The 22,003-nt window shown below is 33.8% G+C and overlaps 1 protein-coding gene across 1 annotated transcript in view; it reads right to left on the bottom strand.

Annotated features, from left to right (window-relative positions):
• Window positions 1-19,336, bottom strand: part of LOC127871056 (glycerol-3-phosphate acyltransferase 4-like) — a 69,834-nt gene extending 50,498 nt beyond the window's left edge. Inside the window, exons 1-2 of the mRNA XM_052413683.1 lie at window positions 19,151-19,336; window positions 12,995-13,130 (exon numbers count right to left, since the gene is read on the bottom strand). Coding sequence (XP_052269643.1) covers window positions 12,995-13,130; window positions 19,151-19,294 — 280 coding nt within the window. The 5' untranslated portion in view covers window positions 19,295-19,336. The remainder of the gene's footprint in view (window positions 1-12,994; window positions 13,131-19,150) is intronic.
• Between the last annotated feature and the right edge of the window lie 2,667 nt (window positions 19,337-22,003).

Raw genomic sequence — 22,003 nt, 5'->3', positions numbered from 1 at the left:
TTTGGCTAGGTTGCATTGCACTATGTTTAACCTGGCCTGTATTACGGTATTGAGGTGGCGGATTCCCAGTTAAAATTCCGGATGAGTTATTTCCCCTTGGAAAGTATAAGCATACGATAACAGGTCAGTATTTATGACATTAAAATCAAGATACGCTCAATTTATCATTTCCATGCGTACATTTAAGAAGCCAATCTGGACTTACGCAAATGATGTAAATTCTCTGCGTATAGCGTAAACAAAAAATATAAACAGCTGATTGTCTTTCGCCAAAATATGAGACTGGTTATCGTAAAAATTGGATATAATGTGTGCGCTGGATTGAAGAAATAGTTAGCCAGTCGGTATAAATACTCTGTTTCATTTAGACGCATGGTAAATTTAGTATTGATTTTTTTAACAGTCAGTCAAGTGCGTATGTGTTTACTAAATTACATGAAGAGGTCAGCATGGCTTCTTCAAAGCCAAAAGAAATCACTTTTCTAAGTAAAATTGATTCTTTTTATACGGCAAAAGTTTAAAAACATTGTACTGCCAATACTGAATGATTTAATTTCCTCTGTTTTCAAATCAAAAAGGACAAACTTAAACGCTTATATTAAACAAATGTTGAAAGTTGGAAATAAAGTTGTCCGTAGCTCATGGTGGTGGAAGCCTATAAACCAAGGAAATTAAACAAGAGGGCCTGAAAGGCCCAAAGTTGCTCATCTGAGATAAGAAGATATTATTGGGACAAATCTTCTGACAAAGTTTCACGAAGATCGGAAAATATTATGCCTCTAGAGTGTTAACAATGTTTTTCTATAGCCATATAAGGAAAAATGCCCCGCCCCCTCGCAGCCATGTTTTTTCAACCAACTGGCATCATTTTTGAACTTGTCCAAGATATTATCCGGATGAATCTTCTGACCAAGTTTCATGAAGATCGGACAGTAAATGTGGCCTCTAAGAGTGTTAACAAGATTTTACTATAGCCATATAAGGAAAAATGCCCCGCCCCTTGGAAGCCATTTTTTTCAAGCAAACATAATTATTTTCGAACTCATCAGGGATACCATTGAGACCAATCTTCTGACCAAATTTCATGAAGATTGGACTATAAATGTGGCCTCAAGAGTGTTAACAAGGTTTTACTATAGCCATATACATGTATAGCCATATAAGGAAAAATGCCCCGCCCCTAGTGGCCATGTTCTTAAAGCAACCAAAGCCATTTTCGAACTCATCCAAGATATCATTGGGACAAATCTTCTGACCAAGTTTCATGATGATCGGAAAATAAATGTGACCTCTAGAGTGTTAACAAGGTTTTACTATAGCCGTATAAGGAAAATAGCCCCACCCCGTGGTGGCATTGTTTTTCAACCAACCAACATCATTTTTGAACTCGTCCAAGATATTATTGGGATAAATCTTCTGACTGAGTTTCATGAAGATCCGACTATAAATGTGGCCTCTAGAGTTTTAACAAGATTTTACTATAGCCATATATAGCCATATAAGGAAAAATGCCCTGCCCCTTGGCAGCCATGTTTTTCAAGCAAACGTAACCATTTTCGAACTCATCCAAGATATCATTAAGACAAATCTTCCAGGGGTTCCGCTGTCGATCGCCATTGGCGCCAAATGGCGCTAATTTTTTTTAAGTGGCTCCAATTTTTTTAAAGTGGCGAATTTCAAAAATCGGTAAAATCCTATCCGAAAATGTACTGCGAGTCGAAAAGCACGCGACCGAGCATAAGCCGCCAGCGTTTGTCAGTTGTAAATATTGATTTACGACGATGTAAGCGACCTACAGTGTAGAGTGCACTGAAATCACGGAAGCGTGAAAGTGTTACAGTCGGTGTTTTTACTGCTATTGTCAAGTTTAATGGGGGTTATTATCGGATTAACAGTTCTTTTATGATAAAGAACACTTAATTATGTAACACTTAGGACAAACTGGCACAAAGATCAATGATTTTAACGATATATAAGGCGGTGTTAATTTAAATTGAGATGTTTGTCGTGCAGATGTGTATCATTTTTTTCCCTTTCAGTTTATGTGCATCATATTAGCCAAATGACCAAATGTAACTGTTAAACAATTAAATTTAGATGTTTTATTTTCTGAAATGTAACTGTTTAACAATTAAATTGAGAGGTTTATTTACTGATGTTTGAAATTTTTTCCCTTCCAGATGATGTACATTTGTGTGATTGTATGTTTAAATAAATTTTAAAAAAAAATGTATGCAGCATACTGTTCCATTGATGTTTATATTATTAGAAAAGTTTGGTTATATGTGATTATTTATCATGTGCAAACCAATGTTTTTATGTTTAAATAAAGCTTATTAAGACTTATGAAGTTACTTATTATTATTTATGTATTTACATACTTTTAAAAGTAATAATATAGTCAATGACATTGATGTTGTAAGGTTTCTTAGACAATTGTCATAATTAATAAGGTCGGAATAACTGACAGTTTTGCGCCGCGAAAAAGTGGCGACAACTTTTTTTGGGCCAGTGGAACCCCTGAATCTTCTGACCATATTTCATCAAGATTGGACAGTTAATGTGGCCTCTAGAGTGTTAACAAGGTTTTACTATAGCCATATAAGGAAAAATGCCCCGCCCCCTGGCGGCAATGTTTTTCAACCAACCGGCATCATTTTCGAACTCGTCCAAGATATTATTGTGATGAATCTTCTAACCAAGTTTTATGAAGTTCAGACAATAAATGTGGCCTCTAGAATGTTAACAAGATTTTACTATAGCCATATATAGCCATATAAGGAAAAAAGCCCTGCCCCTTGGCAGCCATGTTTTTCAAGCAAACGTAACCATTTTCTAACTCATCCAAGATATCATTGAAACCAATGTTCTGACCAAATTTCATGAAGATTGGACAAAAATGTGGCCTCTAGAGAGTTAACAAGGCAAATGTTGACGCTGCACAACACACAACGGACGACGGACAAAAAGCGATCACAAAAGCTCACCATGAGCACGTTGTGCTCAGGTGAGCTAAAAACAAAAAACACTTTATGAAACCTACTACTTTGAAGGAATACACATAGTTAATGGTTTATTGTGTTTAACATGATTTAAGTAGTGTGTCTGTACCGCAGCTATATTCTTTAAGGAAAAATTTGACCATTTACCCCCATGCTTTGAAAAGTGGGGGTATTTACCCCCATGGGTCAACACCTATCTATAACACTGTAAGATAATATAATGAGAGGAAATAAAAATGTAAATTTTGTATTCAGTGATTTTATACAATAGTAAAATAATGCAACTTATTACAAGATATGTAAGATGAAACTAAAACAAGAGCTGTTTTCACCATAGGATGACTTATGCCCCCTATAAACGCTTGATAGAAGTTATGAGCTTTTTTTTAAACCTAAACGCAGATTTCAAAACCTAAACGCGGACCCTATGTTCAAGGTCAAGGTCACAGGGGTCAAAATTTGAGTGCGTATGGAAAGGCCTTGTCCATATACACATACATACCAAATATAAAGGTTATATCTCAAGGGACATAGAAGTTATGAGCATTTTTCAAAACCTAAACGCAGATTTCAAAACCTAAACGCAGACCCTTAATTCAAGGTCAAGGTCACAGGGGTAAAAATTTGTGTGTGTATGGAAAGGCCTTGCATACCAAATATGAAGGCTATATCTCAAGGGACATAGAAGTTATGAGCATTTTTTGAAACCTAAACGCAGATTTCGAAACCTAAACGCGGACCCTAAGTTCAAGGTCAAGGTCACAGGGGTAAAAAAATTTGTGCTTATGGAAAGGCCTTGTCCATATACACATGCATACCAAATATAAAGGTTATATCTCAAAGGACATAGAAGTTATGAGCATTTTTCAAAACCTAAACGCAGATTTCGAAACCTAAACGTGGACCCTAAGTTCAAGGTCAAGGTCACAGGGGTAAAAATTTGTGTGTGTATGGAAAGGCCTTGTCCATATACACATGCATACCAAATATGAAGGTTATATCTCAAAGGACATAGAAGTTATGAGCATTTTTCAAAACCTAAACGCAGATTTCGAAACCTAAACGTGGACCCTAAGTTCAAGGTCAAGGTCACAGGGGTAAAAAATGTTGTGCTTATGAAAAGGCCTTGTCCATATACACATGCATACCAAATATAAAGGTTATATCTCAAGGGGCATAGAAGTTATGAGCATTTTTCGAAACCTAAACGCAAAGTGTGACAGAAAGACGGACAGACAGACGGACAGACACAGACGGACAGTCAGATCACTATGTGCCCGCTTTCCTTCGAAAGGGGGCATAAAAACATCACTTCTAAAATTTAACTCTACCCCAACCCCTGTAGCATTACCTGCTCTGCGCATTTTTTTTGGTTAACCCTTGTCCCATAATTCACTGTAGAATCTACACTTCCGAAAATGGCATACTTTTGTGTTTATGAAACACATTAATCCCCAATAATGCCCTGAATTATTTTTTCTTTAAAAGAATTTGTATTTATATGGATTTTATAAATATGCACTAAAAACAGTATGTATCCAGTTATGAATACAGAAGAGTGTATGTGCATGTTTTTGCAAATGACACTATGACAACACAATTTGGCAAAAATAGGCTGAGAATTTAAATTACTTTAAACTAATTTTTTTCATAACACAGGTTTGTGGTTTTGACCCTGTCATAAGTGATTTATTGGAGTTACAATTTTAATTTATTCAATTGAATCATAACCGCAGATTTAAACTGGACATTGATGATTCAAGTATGGAATAGTCTGATATTGGTTTTTAATAATGAAACCAACAATTATATAATGTATTATTTTATATTCATTCTTTATGTCACGGCCTGAACTTGGTCACATTAGGGGAGATGTTGTGTGGCCCGGTTAGCTCAGCCGGGAGAGCACTCGCCATGTAAGGGAGGTGCCCCAGGTTCAAATCCCGGACTGGTCGCACAATTTTCTCACCCTATGGCATTTATTTAATTGGATTTATTGCTGAAAAATTGACTATGTGTGAAATATTCAATGGGACTCCTACTTTTGGACTCTTTATTAAGTGAGAAACCTGTTCAATTTTATATTTATCAATTAAGGTTCAACCCAAAGAGCTGCATAGGGTTATTAACTTACTGTTGCATTCAATAAAAAAAATAATAATAAAAAAACAGACATTTTTTTGGAAACCTTTTGAATAAATATGAGTTGCATAAAATGGGTAGAAAACAAACTGGACTTGTTTATGAAAGTTTAATATGTTTCCATTTAAGTTCAAATATATGAAGTGTATTGTTGTTGAGGGCTATTTCTTTTTCAATTTGAATCTTTAATTTTAAATAATTGATGAAACAGTTCATGGTGGGTGTTTGTTACCTGCAGTTCATGCTGAATATAAAATATTTCATTAATATAATAATGTAATTAACAGAGTTATTAACATCTTGTATTTTGAGGGTATTTACCCTAAACTGATGTCTAAGAGAGATAGTTTAACATTTATTTGTTGTTTCTCTAGAAAGGTTGTCAATTGATTCCATAGAGATTGAATATGTTTACACTCCCAGAAAAGGTGTTCTATTGTTTCAATATTATACTACACATATCACATAGATTTGTGTTGGATAGGTTGCACTTAAAAAGATATTTATTTGTAGCTATGATTCTCTGGATGTATTTATATTGGAAATTTCTCAATGTGCTATCAGTAGTTGATTTATATGGCATGAAAAACATTTGTTTCCAATTAAATTCTTTTTCTCCAAGAAGGTTTTGCCATTTAGTTTGAGCTTTAGAGGGTTTGGTAGGGTTTTTGATTTGTAGTGTGAAAAATATTCAGTTTGTTTTGTTTTGTTTTGCAATTATGTTTTCTATGAAAGTTTTTTTAGTACATGGTGTGTTATTTGTATTGGTAACAGCTTTAATATGTATGGGTATACCTTTGATCAATGTGTAGTACATCAGGAAATTATTTGTAGGTAAATTCCGAATATGTAGCATAAATTATCAAAGGAATAGAAGTCGTTTATTCTGTAGTCGTACAATTGATCTACATATTTTATGTTTCGTTCAAAACAATGTTTATAGCAGGGTTCACCAAAACCGTAGGTCCGCCGGTCCTGACCGGCAAATTTTTCTCAGGACCGACAAGTGATTTAAGATAATCGGTCCGACTGACCGACACAATCGGATGAAAAATGGTTTCAAAAAGATAACTCAAATTGTATAATGTGCTATTGGATTAATAGAAGGTAAATGCTTTTTGTTCAACTTCTGTCAAAATCCTTTTTTTCTTACCTTCATTTTGATGTTTAAAGTTGGATTAGAATTTACTATCACATCCGAGTTCAAAATCAATGGTCTTTGTTAAAAAAAGCAACCGAGTGCATCGCCACTTTGTTTGTATCATTTAATTTCTCCACAACAAAAACCACATGAAAACTTGTTTTAACAGGCATTTGTGAGCATTTCTGTTAAATAGTTTCATTATTATATTGTTCTGGGAAGGATATATTTTAATTTACATACCAACAATTTCTGAAATCAAAATTAGATTTTTCACCCGATGTACTATATTTTGGATATTTTAAAATTCGGACATAGGGATATTTATGTGTTGATTTGTTGTTGATAGTTTGTAGCAATATGTTTTGTGTTATTTCAGACAACAAGAATGAATGGTGGTAATTATCATGGGCCTTTCTATCAAGAAATAGGTGTGAAATACATTCATTCAATTGAACCTGGAAATCAACCACCTCAGCTAAGAGAAAATATTTTAACAATTGGTGTTGTTTTAGACCTTGTGAATTGGCTAATAAACAGAAATTGAAGTCATCCAAAGTAGTGTGAATAGGTGTGTGCATTTAAGTCAAACTTGATTGTACGTCACCCTAACTTTTCAAGAACACGGATTTGTAGAGCTGTGGAGGCTAAAAAACAGTTTGACAATAGAAGTTTAAAAAGTATGCCTTTGGTTTATATGTTGCATACATGCCATACGTCCCTGATTTTCCGGGACAGTCCCGGAAATGAAGAACTTGTCCCGCTGTCCCGGAAATCTGTCAAATGTCCCTGAATTTACAAAATCCATATATACATGTACCTTATCTTAGGCTTAACTGCACCTCGAATCTGTGTATATATGCAGCGTCTCCATGACAATGCCTACCCGAATAGGCAGACTACGCTACGTGTCAAAATCGATCAATTAACAGGGGTCCTGTTATCATATTGATTGTCTCACGTTCGCTGTCAAACCGAAAAGGCGGCATTGTTTTGGTTGTTAATTGACTTATATCTACATCGAAACAAGAGTGTAACTAATGTGTGACTGTACGGATTTTAAGTTGACGATCTACCGGTACTGTTTTGTTGTATTTGTTTTATGTGATTGGTTGTATGTATTGTGAATTGATTTGAGTTGACAATCTAACGGTACTGTATTGTTGTATTTTTTATTATATAAATGTTATAAATGAATAAAGGCGTATCAACAACTACGCGTTACACACCGGTCTTAATAACAATAACGCAGTGACGTCACCATCTATGTTTAGAACGCTTACACTGAAAACACATGGCCTGTATCTAGTAAAGGAACTAGTAATGTTTAATTTGACGTTAATAGATCAAGTATATTTCGGATAGGCTTTCGAACTTTTGCAATTAACGATGCGAAACAAAACAAAACGTACCAAAAATGCATATGTCTATAAATATCGCTACATTTTATACATGTCCCGGAAAATCGGCAAAAGTCCCGGACAATTTAACACAATGTCCCGGAATTGGTCTGAAAAATTATGGCATGTATGTATATAATGTTGTTTATTATTAATATAATAATTGTTTAATTATATCAACATCGGACATGCTTTTATTGTATTTTAATGTGATCAAAACCAATAAACATCTAAAAGGTACTTCTTTTGTTGTGATTTGCTGTTATAGTTTAGTCGGACAGTGGGACTGACAGAAACTGTTTCGGACTGACAAAAAAATCAAGTCTGTCAGTCCAAATGACTGACAGATTTTTCAAGTTTTGGCGAACCCTGTTTATAGAAAAATGTTTTATTGTTAGTAGTTATGTCTTTATTGTTCCATATAATGGTTTTACTGTTTGTTTTTGGTTTCTAAATTATGAGTAACTTTACACCATGCCGATAGAACATTCGATAAAAATATGTTTTTGGTTGAAATTTCATCTAAAAAATATTATTGTTGATATTACACTCAAAAAGTAAGGAATCACCATATGTTTTTAGAATATTCTGGTAGAATAATTTCCATTTACTCGTATTATTATTATCTAAATACCTTTTACCCAACTGCATTTGATTGCCTTCAGGAATGAATCTATGTCTGTTAGTCGGATACCTCCATATTCTACTGATTAAATTAATTGAGTTCTCTTAATTTTATCAGGTTTACCGTCCCATATGAAATAAAATATTTCTGATTGTATATCTTTAATAATATCATTCGGTGAGAACTGTTAGTGTATTAATCAATTAAGGAGTGCAAACGTTTTCAACACTGTGTTTTTTCCGATAAGTGAAAGTTTACGATGCTGCCATGATTTTAAACAATTTTTAAATTTTTGTAATTTAGGCAATATGTTTTTTAGAACTGTTTCATTTTCATTGTTTGTAAAAATTATTCCTAACGTTGTTGCTTCATCTGATGTTCAGTTGAATTTCATGTCTTTTTTAAGATGAATATTACTTTGTTTAAATTTAGCTGCTCGTAGCACAGTGCATTTACTTTTGTTTAGTTTAAGACCCGATGCCATTCCATAAAGGGTTAGCGATTCTATAAGATTGTTGAATGAGTCACTACTGTCATTTAAGAGATAAGTTGCATCGTCAGCAAATAGGGACTGTTTAATTTCTTCATCTGGTTCTAGCGATATGCCCTTTATATGTTTATTTGATTGGATATAGTGTGATAGATACTCGATGCATATAATAAATAGCGAGGATGAAAGTGGGCAGCCTTGTCTTACCCCTCATTCGATGTTAAAACTGTTTGAAACAAGGGACAAAATTGTCACAAAACCAGGTTTTCAGTTGAAAAAAGTCTGATAAAGGAGGGAGACAATTCAAAATGTGTATTGTTTACCCCCTTGTGTAAAATTGACCTTGATTTCAATCAGAAAACAAGGGCTGTTTGTAAAACATGCATACCCCCCATATGGGCTGTCAGTTATAGTGGAATCCATTGTGTGAATACGTTTTTGTCACTGTGACCTTGACCTTTGACCTAGTGACCTGAAAATCAATAGGGGTCATCTGGCAGTCAAGATCAATGTACCTATGAAGTTTCATGATCCTAGGCCTAATTATTCTTTAGTTATCATCCGGAAACCATTTTACTGTTTCGAGTCACTCGTGACCTTGACCTTTGACCTAGTGACCTGAAAATTGATAAGGGTCATCTGCCAGTCATGATCAATGTACCTATGAAGTTTCATGATCCTAGGCGTAAGCATTCTTGAATTATCATCTGGAAACCATTTTACTGTTTCGAGTCACTGTTAGCTTGACCTTTGACCTAGTGACCTGAAAATCAATAGGGGTCATCTGCCAGTCATGATCAAAGTTCCTATGAAGTTTCATGATCCTAGACGTAAGCATTCTTGGGTTATCATCCAGAAACCATTTTACTGTTTCGAGTCACTGTGACCTTGACCTTTGACCTAGTGACCTGAAAATCAATAGGGGTCATCTGCCAGTCATGATCAATGTTCTTATGAAGTTTCATGATCCTAGGTGTAAGCATTCTTGTGTTATCATCCGGAAACCATTTTACTGTTTCAAGTCACTGTGACCTTGACCTTTGACCTAGTGACCTGAAAATCAATAGGGGTCATCTGCCAGTCATGATCAATGTACCTATGAAGTGTCTAATGATCCTAGGCGTAAGCATTCTTGAGTTATTATCCGGAAACCATTTTACTATTTTAAGTCACTGTGACCTTAACCTTTGACCTAGTGACCTGAAAATCAATAGGGGTCATTTGCCAGTCATGATCAATGTACATATGAAGTTTCATGATCCGAGGCCTAAGCGTTCTTGAGTTATCATCCGGAAACCATCTGTTGGACGGACCGACCATCCAACAGACTGACCGACATGTGCAAAACAATATACCCCCTCTTCTTCGAAGGGGGGCATAAAAAAAGTCTGATAAAGAGAGTCAACTCAAAATCAAAATGTGCATTGTTACTGATTGTTTATAGTTACATAGTTGTTTCAAAATCAATCTATTTTTAGTTGCTGCGTCCTTGACCTCGGAGATATTGATGTAATTCTTTTTTGCAACACACTGTCCAATAATGGTGAACAAATGTGCCAAATGATTATAAAATGTCACAATGAATGACATAGTAATTGCACATACAAGCTCATCTATGGCCATTTTTGACCTTCAAACTCAAATTGTGACCTTGACCTTGGGGATATCGACGTCATTCTTTCGCGCGACACACCGTCTAATGATGGTGAACAAATGTGCCACATGATTTTAAAATCTCACAATGAATCACAAAGTAATGGCCCGGACAAGCTCATTTATGGCCATTTTTGACCTTCAAACTCAAATTGTGACCTTGACCTTGGAGATATTGATGTAATTCTTTCGCCCGACACACCGTCTAATGATGGTGAACAAATGTGCCAAATGATCTTAAAAGCTGACAATGAATGACAAAGTTATGGCCCGGACAAGCTCATTTATGGCCATTTTTGACCTTCAAATTCAAATTGTGACCTTGACCTTGGTGATATCGACGTAATTCTTTCTCGCGACACAACGTCTAATGATGGTGAACAAATGTGCCAAATGATTTTAAAATCTGACAATGAACGACAGAGTTATGGCCCGGACAAGCTTGTTCCGCCCGCCAGCCCGCCCGCCGACATTCGCCAATCTAATAACCAGTTTTTTTCTTCGAAAAACCTGGTTAAAAAAGCCATTGTTAATAATAATGCTGTAAATATCGGTATAAAATAGTTTAACAATTTAATTAGACTTTCACCAAAATTCATATTTTCTAAACAAGAGAACATACACGAATGGTCTAGAGAATCGAAAGCCTTTTCGAAGTCAGCAAAGAAAATTAGGCCTGAATTGTTTGGTTGGTTGAAATAATTTATGCATTCTTGTATCAGAAGTACGTTTTCACCAATGTAACGTCCTTTTATATAACCAGATTGAGATGTTGAGATGATTGATGGTAATATTTTTTAAATTCTGTTTGATATACTTTTAGTTGCAATTTTATAATAATTGTTCAGTAGACTAATCGGGCGCCAGTTTGATAAGGATTCTAAGTTTTTTCCAGGTTTGGAATGAGTGATATTATACTTTGTTTTTGAAGTGTAGTTAAGTTTGCGTTGTTAAATGAATAGTTAAGTGAATTAATTAAATGCGTTTTAATATCATTCCAGAATATTTTATAAAACTCGAGTGTGATGCCATCAGAGCCTGGACTTTTGTTATTTTGCATTTCTTTTAGTGCTAATCCACATTCATATTCATTAAGTAATCCTTCACACAATAATTTTTCCTCTTGACTGTGTATTTTTAAAAAGCAGGGGTGGCGAAATCAAATGTCCGAGTTGCCCGAGTCGTACATTTGCTTGTCTGGGCAACTGATTTTTTATCAATTAAGTTGTTTGTGGACAACAAGTTTTTTAAAAGACGGGTCCAGGTATACAAAAAAAATACATTGTATTAAAGCCGTAATTAAGTTTTACAAAACCGGATGTTGACATGCGATTACATTGTCAGTGCTATTTGCGGAGCAATCAAGCTAAAATACGGGCACTCTCCTGCGCAGTGATCTCCCTTATTCTATAAGAGACCAGGAGCATGCTGCATTTTAAACATTCGGCCCGACTGTTAGACAGTGTACAGACTGGTTTCTTTATTTTTACAATCAGACGGAAATAAAAAGTATCAAAGTAATATAATCAAAACACGGTATACCTTGTTATTCAAGACGACTTAAATGGTAAAAATGGAACATTTAGTTTTTTTTAAATCTTCAACAACGGAGCAGAAACCCGAAGCTTTGAGCAGTCCACCTCCCAAAAAAACTAAGAAAGATTATGATAAAAAATATGATCTAAGTAAACGCACCAGAACTTTTCAAGAAACTTGGCTCACAGATTTTCAATGGTTACCAGTTGATGATAATCAAATTGCTACCAGTAGCAGCACAGAGCCTCAGTCTGATGAGGTCCACATATTGGACTAGTTTAATTTGTTAAGATTACGATGTACTTATGTTCAACACATGTTTTAATAACACTAGCTTTGCAAGATTAAGTTTTAGAAAGTCTTTATATTGTTTATAATATACTGCTATAATGAATGTACTATTGAAATACAACTATAAACAAAACTAGCAAATCATACTCATTTTGGTATATTCCACATTGTTTTACATTAATCAATAAATGCGTGTATAATTTATATAAACATTAACAGACAAGTGTAGTTCAGCAACGGACAAGTTAAATTTCCTAAATGGTTGTCCGTGGACAAGTATAGTTTTTTTAGATTTCGCCACCCCTGAAAAGGGTGTTATTTTCAACATGTTTTCTTTTATAGAGGTTTTGGAAAAATAAACGTTGTTCTTCTAGTATTTGAGTTCAGAGCTGTTTGTTATATCTTCACCATTGACTACTAATTTGTGTATAGTTTTTTGTTCACTTCTACGTTTTTGAATGTTTGCGAAGTATTTTGTATTTTTTTCATTGTGTTCAACATGCTGTGCATGAGCTCATAGTATTATTCCATTTAGATGTGTATGATAAATTCCTTCTAATACTTGTTTTTTTTTATGTTATTTCATTTTCTTGGAAACCTTCATTTCGAAATTTAAGGAAGTCGCATGGGAAAAATATATAGTATTTGACATTAGGGACAGGCCCGAATAAATTGTCCCAAAATTGGACAAAAACACCACCACTGTGGACCTACCAGCATCAGGTGTCTCTGACTCTTGGGAGGTTTCAGACAGGGTATCATCTTCAGGTAAACCTTCCTCACTGCTTTCCACTATGTCAAATCTGTGACGCTCGTGTTCAGCGTAACTGTTTATTCTCACCCGTCCAAACTGTTGAATACAAATTGATATTCATTTTTATCTGTAGATTCAATCTAAACATTATATTTACCACTCAGTTCTGAAGCTTTGCCTAAACACAACAAAGCAGTTCCTATAAATTGAAAAATATTATTGGTGTATGACCAACAAAACTAAAATATGTCTCAAATCTTGTTTTTTTATGACAAGTTCAATAATGAAATAATTTAAAACATATAATTAACAAGAGATGTGTTTGTCAGAAACACAATGCCCCCTACTGCGCCGCATTGAAATAAAATTTCTATTTATCATTTTGCAGGTATAGAAATCATCTCCCTTTAAAGGTTATTACTTTCCTTGAATTTTGTCCAATCCAACCGGGGGGGGGGGGGGGGGGGGGAGGGTCTCACAGTCAATTATGACCATGTCAGACATCACTGACAACCAAGGCCTGTGGTTTAAAAGATAACATAGCCAGAGTTAGTTTTTTTTCTTTTTTATAATTTTTTTTTTTGTTGTTTTTTTTTTTTTTTCATAAAAGAGTTGATCATGTATCTATGGACATAAGTCCTCAGGTATGTAATGAACATCAAAGAAATTATTATTATATCATTTTTTAAAAAAACTTTGAAAAAATCAATCATATCAATCATTTGGGTTATAAATAATCAAAATAATAAATCTGTACAGTAACTGTGAAAAGAACTTCAATTCTTGGTAAGGAAATATATAATATGAGATTTATAATTATCTTAATTACTTCCCTTGAAAATAATTGTCTGTAACAAATCTCTATTTTTAGTAGCAAATAATTAAAAGCCACTACTGTTACTGTAGATTCACCACTCAAAATGTGCAGCTCCATGAGATACACATGCATGCCAAATATATAAAGTGCTATGTACAATATTGAATAATTTTCTCCCTTTTTAAAGCTTATTACTTCCCTTAAATCCCGTAAAGGATGACCTTGACCTTTACCTTTTACCACAATATGTTTGTCAAAAACACAATGCAGCCTACTTTATTTAACAAAAATATATAGTGGGCAGGTCAGATAACTATGTCCATTTAAAGCTCATTACTTCCCTTGACTTTGTTTTTTCGACCCTAGACCTTGAAGGATGATGTTCACTTGAGTTTACCACTCAAAATGTGCAGCTCCATGAGATACACATGCATGCCAAATATCAAGGTGCTATCTTGAATAATGCAAAAGTTATGGCCAACATTAAAGTTTTTTCAGACGGACGGACAGAAACACTGACTGACGGACAGTTCAACTGCTATATGCCAACCTACTGGGGGCATAAAAATCAAAATTGGTATTCCTAATGGGTATGCAAAAGCATGTTCAATAATGTTTACTGTCATCATCGGTCAAGGCACTATGGCTTTATGGCATTAAGAGTTTATTTATAGTCATAGTCTGTAAGCTTATTTCGATTATACCAATACAGAGTTCCAATATTGGTCATGTGCATCCAAAAACAAGTAATAAACTCTCCATTTAAACTCTAAAAAAAAACTAGTAACAACTTTATACATATTGCATGTAAAGAAATTGTTTCATGATATCTGTTGTTTATTGATAAAATGGCCAAATGCATTTAACTATCACTACATTATGCAACTCGAGAATGCAGGTAGTCCCTGTGTCTTCACGTCATTCAGTATCAACCTGGGATTTATGCCTTAGGCCTCAGGGCTTTTCACCCTTATATAAAAGAGGCCGAAATTCAGCTACTTCCCAATTGTAAAAAAAAAGATCATTTTTTCCCAAAATTGATTGAGGAATTTCCCAAAATTTAAAAAAATATATATATTTTTTTGTTACTTAGACATATTGGGAATCTCCCAAATTGAAAGCAATGAGCTCTAATATGATTAAGGATGCACCACAATGTGTCTTTTAATACTTCTGCACAATGAAAAAGACCCTGTTTCAAAAACTTTTAAAAACACGCAGTTATCGCACATGAAATTCCCAATTTGAAAGGCTACTGGGCATCTTAACAATTTCCTGATGAAAAGCCCTGGGCCTTGAACCAAAATTTGACCAAATATATAACGAAATCCCATGCTTAACATGTGCACTGTGGATGAAGTGTGGTGGAAGAACTGGTTTGACATCTTTTAAAATAAGGTTAATGACCTTATAACTGTCCAAATCAACTGAGCTAGACTAATCAAATATCACCCATTGTGCACTGCATTCAGACATCAGTTATCACTATTACTATCAACTTGTCGATAGAGATTCACATGCCAAAAAACGTTAAATATTTCCATTAGAATGTTTTCCTTTTGGCTTTTGTGTATATATGACACAGGCCTTGAAGAATTTTTCCAGAGCCACTCGCCCTGCAGGGCCAGTAGACCTGACAATCCACTCGCCCTTCACTTAAATTTACTTGCCCTGCCTTTAAAAAAAATATATATCTATATTTAAAGTTATGATCAACCAGAACCTTTTTGTTAACTTTTTGTTTATTAATAATTATTTTTTCTGTTTATTTTTAATAAAATATAAGAAGTATTATAATTAACTAGTTATGTATTATTTTTTATTGATATTTACATTAAAATGAAATTTTATTCTTCACAGAATGACCAATATATTTAACTGTTTTTTTCACTTTTAATCGATTAGCTACAAGCACTGACACCTACGAAAAGAGCGCAGCCGATTTCGAGAATTATTTTAACTGTGCCTGTGACGTCATTTTTCATTGTCAAAACGAAAGTGCAGTTTCTTTGTATACAAAACCTTTCTTTTTTTTCGAAAAATTGTTTGCAATTTGTATCGATGTGGCAGGAGTTCTGGAACTGAATTTATATCTCTACTTGAAAAACAGCACTCGCCCGGTCGGTCGAGTATTTAACAAACTTTACTCGCCCGACCGTCATTTTCACTCGCATATGCGAGCGGTCGAGTGGATTCTTCGAGGCCTGTGACAAGATGTAAAAATAAATGATATTATATCATGTTTCTGTATTATTATTATGTCGCAGTACACTTATGATTTTTTGCAAAAATGACCAATGAAAGTACGACAATGAAAAAATATCATATGATCACAAAAACTATAAAATAAACAGTTTATAACGCTGTCGTTTTACCATATTTCAGATTTAAAAAGGTTTCATTGAAAATAAACATGAGCCTTTGGGTACCATTTCTTGAACAATTTTATGCCGATTTTGTTTGATTTGTCAAACTGTTTCATGCTTTTAAAATTAATTTAAGCTGATATTTCAGGTAAAAGACTACTCTTTCTGAAACTATGAAATGTAAAGAAAACAAGCGTTAATAACTAAACCTTACCGTTGGTCAAATGAAGTTGGTTCTGTTTACATTTTGCAACCCATTTGGAACCATTTATCAAAGGTTCACTAAAGCAAGCCATCAGACATTTGCAACACACACATAGACTGGTATAATAAATTTATTCACATTGCAACTGACTTGGATAATCATTACTAATATATTTTGTTCATTTAATCGAAAGATTAATACTAATTGATACTTTGGACAAACATTTCCTTTTTTGACTTCTCTAGCACAGACTGAGTATTTATTTGATTTTCTTCGTGTCATTTGTCTAAAAGAAATAAAAAGATCTAAATCTAAATAGGTGTATTATATTTATGAATAAAATGATTTTTAATAAATGTGGTTGAATGTTACCAAGTTACTAGTTGGCTTCAGTATGTATTGAACATAAAACAACTTAGTTGTTTTCAACCTAATCCATTAAAATAAAAATAGAAAACAGGGCAAGGTCAAGGATGTAATAGCTTATTTTGACAGTTGTACAAAGTGAAAGGTAGTAAAAAGTCTTAAAGGGGAATGAAAACATTGCTCATATTGTTAGAATCTTATACAACAAAATATTTTGATGACTTTTAATGATCTAACTGAATTAACTACTCATTTATCTGGTCAAATATTACAATTTTACTTGGTTCAATGAATCATCGTCTGCAGTTGCGTTTACAAAGAAGAGGCTGTCAAGTTGGAAGTTTGCCAATAGAATGTATTCATATTGGACTTATCGTTAAAGTACCTCTTCTCAACCTCACCTCCTTTCAAACCCTGCACTTGTTTACATTTTATGCGCATCACCGTTTTTTGTGTATAAGTAATTTGTTTATGCCGACTCGTGCGTAGCGGCAAATCGACGAAAATGTGTCAAAAACAGGTAGGATACGTAGATAAATCTTAAAACACGTAAATATCAGTGTATTTCTTAATGCTTTTTTACATGTATAAGGATTTGTCTTCAAAAACTATAAAAACATGGTCTAATTTTTGTTCTTAACTTTGCTTGACAATTTACACATTTCGGCTGCTGCAATTAGTCACGTGACCATGGTCAAAACATGTGACTAACTTATTTTAATGTTGTACACTGAAGGGTTCGAAAGAAGGTACTCATTGTTTGGGCCGCATTGCCAGTTTAACATGATATGGATGTGCTGGAAACTTGCAAAAATCTGTTATCAAAAGAGGATTTACATAGCAATTACAGTTGCCAGCCATGAAGAAACAAGTTATTTATAAAATAGAGTACTTACAAATATGTTTCACTATGTTCAATATTATATTTGAGTCAAATTGATGTGTCAAAAATTAAGAGGTTCGAAAGATGGTTCCAGCGTTTTTTTTCCTTCTTTATAAAGTACCGGTAAACGGCACTTTCCCAATTACGAAAAAACTACAAATTTCCCAATTGCTGTCCAAAAAATTCCAAATTTAAGGTAAAAAAAAAAAAAAGTTTTTTGTTTTTTTTTGGAAAATGCAACATTTTGTTAGTTTCCCTATGCAGCTCTATGGTTTGAACCTAGGTAAATATAATATTGACAGCTTGAAAACACTTAGTTATCAATTTTTAAGTATTTGGGAGCATAAAATCAAATACACCAATTTCCAAATTTGAGGGTTTCACGATTCGATTTTTCCAAATTTTCAGGCTTTCACGACTCAATTTTTCGCAATTGGACCGGTAGGGGTACTTTTCCCAATTGGACAAAAAATATCACTGGGTTCGTCCATGATACTTAGGATAGGACCCGATTTCAAATTAAATGCTTCCACCTGTTTACAGCATTATCTTCCCTGTCAGATCAACAGTTGAGTTCTTTGAACAATGAGTTCTTTCCATCAGTCGAGCAAAAGCGACATCTTGACCACCCAGATAAGGCAACATATGGCGTGATCCTGCAGCTACAGACGGGGTATTCAATCCTAAATGCACATCGCAACAGGGTTCGCATCAATGTCACACCACTGTGCGAGTGTGGAGCCCTGGAGAGTACAGAGCATTTCCTCCTGGAATGCTGCGTCCACGAAACACACCGGGGCGAACTCTTGAAAGCACTACACAAACTATGTGGAGTCATGGCCCTTGATATCAAGACACTACTCAACACAGACGATCACCCATACATACCAGGCTGGAGAGAGACTATTACATCTGAACTGTCCAAGTATATCAAAGCCACAGGCAGATTCATGACAAAGCAGCCTGTCAGCGATAAACTCAATCCGACATCCACAACTAAATTTATAAAAGTACATGAGAGAAAATTACCTGTGTGGAATATTTACCAAGAGACTAATATATACCATGAGACACTTGTTACGAAGAGTCCGTGAATCGAGGTTGGAGCATCTTTTCACAAATTTGTAAATTGTACATTTATCCATGGGACACACTATGCAACAATTGTTTTTGATTTGATTATACCTTTTCATGAAATACATGATAGTGAACCTTATTGGTGTGATCCCTACTCCTATAAATATGAGGTCGATTTAATCGGTATATTACGTCCAATTATTTGGACTAGTGTGACCCCCTATTGGCGTGTTGACTGTACCAATTTGTTTTGTAACATTTAATAATTTACCTTTCTTTTCAATGTTATATTACTGAATAATACGCGTACAATTAATATTAAATACTTTTCAATTAAAAAATCGTCTGCAAATCCTACTTTAAAGTTTAATACAAAATGTGAAAACTTCCACGTTGTCTTACCTCGAACAGAACCAGCAATTTATTTATGTACCACTGACGAACTCCAAGAGATTTGCCTAACGCCGCCAGTACAACAGCAAGTGCCAAAAGAATGATTATGATAATGAAAATAAGATACAAAATTGTTTTTAAAAAATGCTCCATTTTTTTGTTTTTATTCCAGAATCGAGGTCAAATTGTAAGGGAAGTAACTGTTGGAAAAATAATACCACATAATATTTGAAATCAAAGCACTGAAACATAAAGGCTCAACCAAAGTAAGAAAATGTGCACAACAATGCTCCGATTCTATTTAACACAGTTAGAGCTACTTTTATCGCTAAATATTAGAGAAGTTGTTAGGCCTAAATAGTGCATATTTTCTGGATTATTCCGATTGCCCCAAACTGATTACATCAACCTGTTTAACAGTAACTATCCATCAATTTGATTTGTTTTATAGTTCATATCCAGCATGGTTTACAGACAGTGTAGTCATTTTGACAGCCCCTTCACTCTAATTTTATAAGTCTTAAAAATTAGAATTGGGGAACACAAATCAATTTTACTGATACCATTCGACCGCAAGCATATATACTTTTATTCCTCCATATACAAGATAAGAGGATCGAAACACAATATAACTATAAATAAGCAAGGGTTCAGGTAAATACAAACAAACTATTTAAATGGATGGTAACAACAACATCAGCAAAATAGAGAGAAAAATATAAACATTATTATTTAGTAAAATCTCGACATTTTTTTTATTTATTAACAACTAAAGGCGTGTACGTGTCATTAATTTATTATTGTCCAAGCACCAAATTGTGAGTCAGCTGTCAAATTAATAATTGAAATTTAACGCAGTTTATATGTTTAATTATGTCTTACGACTTTAACAATTATAATATATCATCACTTTTATTATTATTAAATCCATGCTTTACAAAGTCATCTTTAATTGAATTTAATAAAAAGTTTAATACTAATAAAATATCACGCATACATACATGAAATAAAATGCTTAATGAATATTTTTATGAAATATGAAATTGAACTACAAAAATATTTTATATTTTTTTCATGGTTAAATAAACTAAACACTGTTTAAAAAACATCAAGAGTTACAAAGTTCTATAATCATTAAAACCATATCTGATTAGAGATACTCTATTCCATCACCCCTAAAGGAGTTTATGTTGTTTTACCAAATTGTTGCATTGCACTGAGATTGTTCTAAAACTACTTACTCCATTAACTTTTTATAATTAACTGTTTTAATAGAACAGAGCACATCGTTTATTCGAGTATACATAATGCACAATAAGAAAATACAGCCAAGCACAATTATAAACTGAATGAGTCGTAAATATTGTACATTATACACTGTTATACACTACTCCCTTTCACAACTATTAAACTATCACAGTTTCAAACACTATATAATGTTACACTATATAAGAAAAAAACGTTGAATGTTATTAAAAAAATTGCTGTTAAAAAACCCTCTTTTTTAGATCTTACACTAGGTCTATGCACTGGTCTTACCCTCAATTAATTTTCTTTGACTGCATGCATTTTACATTCATTTATATACTTATTGTGACTCGTTGTTTTTATCACCTACCATTTGTCCGATATATGCGTGATATACTTACATTATTGATTCAGGATACTATCTTTGATGATAATGTAATTATCACAGGTGGTTAGCGTGTGGCAATGATATTATTTAATTAACGAAAAATCAACTTTTCTGACAAAAAATCACTATCAAATATATATAGGATCTGGCATGAGTTGTCATATCATACCATATTTTATTAAACGAGTTCAGGAATTTTGTTAGGAAGCGAGCCTTTGGCGAGCTTACTAACGAATTTCCTGGACGAGTTTAATAAAATATGGTATGATATGACAATGAGTGTCAGATCTTTTTATCACATGCTTTTAAATGAGCAAATTAAATAAATATTTACGCAGACATAATGATAGAATCCCGCATGTTGTTAACATTTCGTGACGTCATTTGACGTTGCAACGTCATTTTAGCAAAATAACAAAATGCGATTGGTCAATAAACGAAAACTAAGCCAATGAAAACGCTTTAAAATGTTGTATTACACTATGTAATATAAAAAAATATGTAATGGTTGAAGTACATGGGAAACAGGGTATATCACGTGATAAATAAATATAACAAGGTATTCAACTCGAAATCACCCGAAAACAGGGTGCATCGCTTTGAACAGCCATAACTTCGTCAATTATTCAGCGATTTTCACGAATCTGGTCTTATTCAACGCAGAAATGAATTTCCTTTCTGGAAATATATATATCATGTTATATTTCTTCACATGTTTTGTCAAATTTTAAGAAATAAAACGATACACAATTCGCGTAACCTACTTAAAAGCGATCAGACAGGATTCATGAATGAAATCTCCAGGTGTAAAGACACACCTTCGCATTGGACCAATGAAATCACTCGTGTGTTTAAAATGTCAGTTAGATGAAATGTATGTAAACAAAGGTTTCAAACTGCGCTGGACAATTAGTTTTGATGCATAATGCAACGGCAAGAACGGTAAGAATGTTTTTTCATACGTTTTATTGAATTATGGTATCGAGGTCCGTTAATTTTGCAGAGAAGATGCCCTTACTCCGATTTCAGTCTTAGATCCTGTCTGATTGATGTCAAGTGGGTCACGCGAGTTGTGTATGGTGTTATTTCTTAAAAGGCGACCCAGTATTTGTAAAAATATTCCAATACATGTACATTTCCAGACAGGAAATTCATATCTGCGTTGAATAAGACCGGATTCGTGAAATATATATATATATATATATATATATATATATATATATATA

This window comes from Dreissena polymorpha, chromosome 3, assembly GCF_020536995.1.
Source record: "Dreissena polymorpha isolate Duluth1 chromosome 3, UMN_Dpol_1.0, whole genome shotgun sequence".
In the NCBI taxonomy this organism is placed as follows: Eukaryota; Metazoa; Mollusca; class Bivalvia; order Myida; family Dreissenidae; genus Dreissena; species Dreissena polymorpha.
Note: the sequence above shows the minus strand (reverse complement) of the source record. Positions and strands in the feature narration are given on the sequence as shown.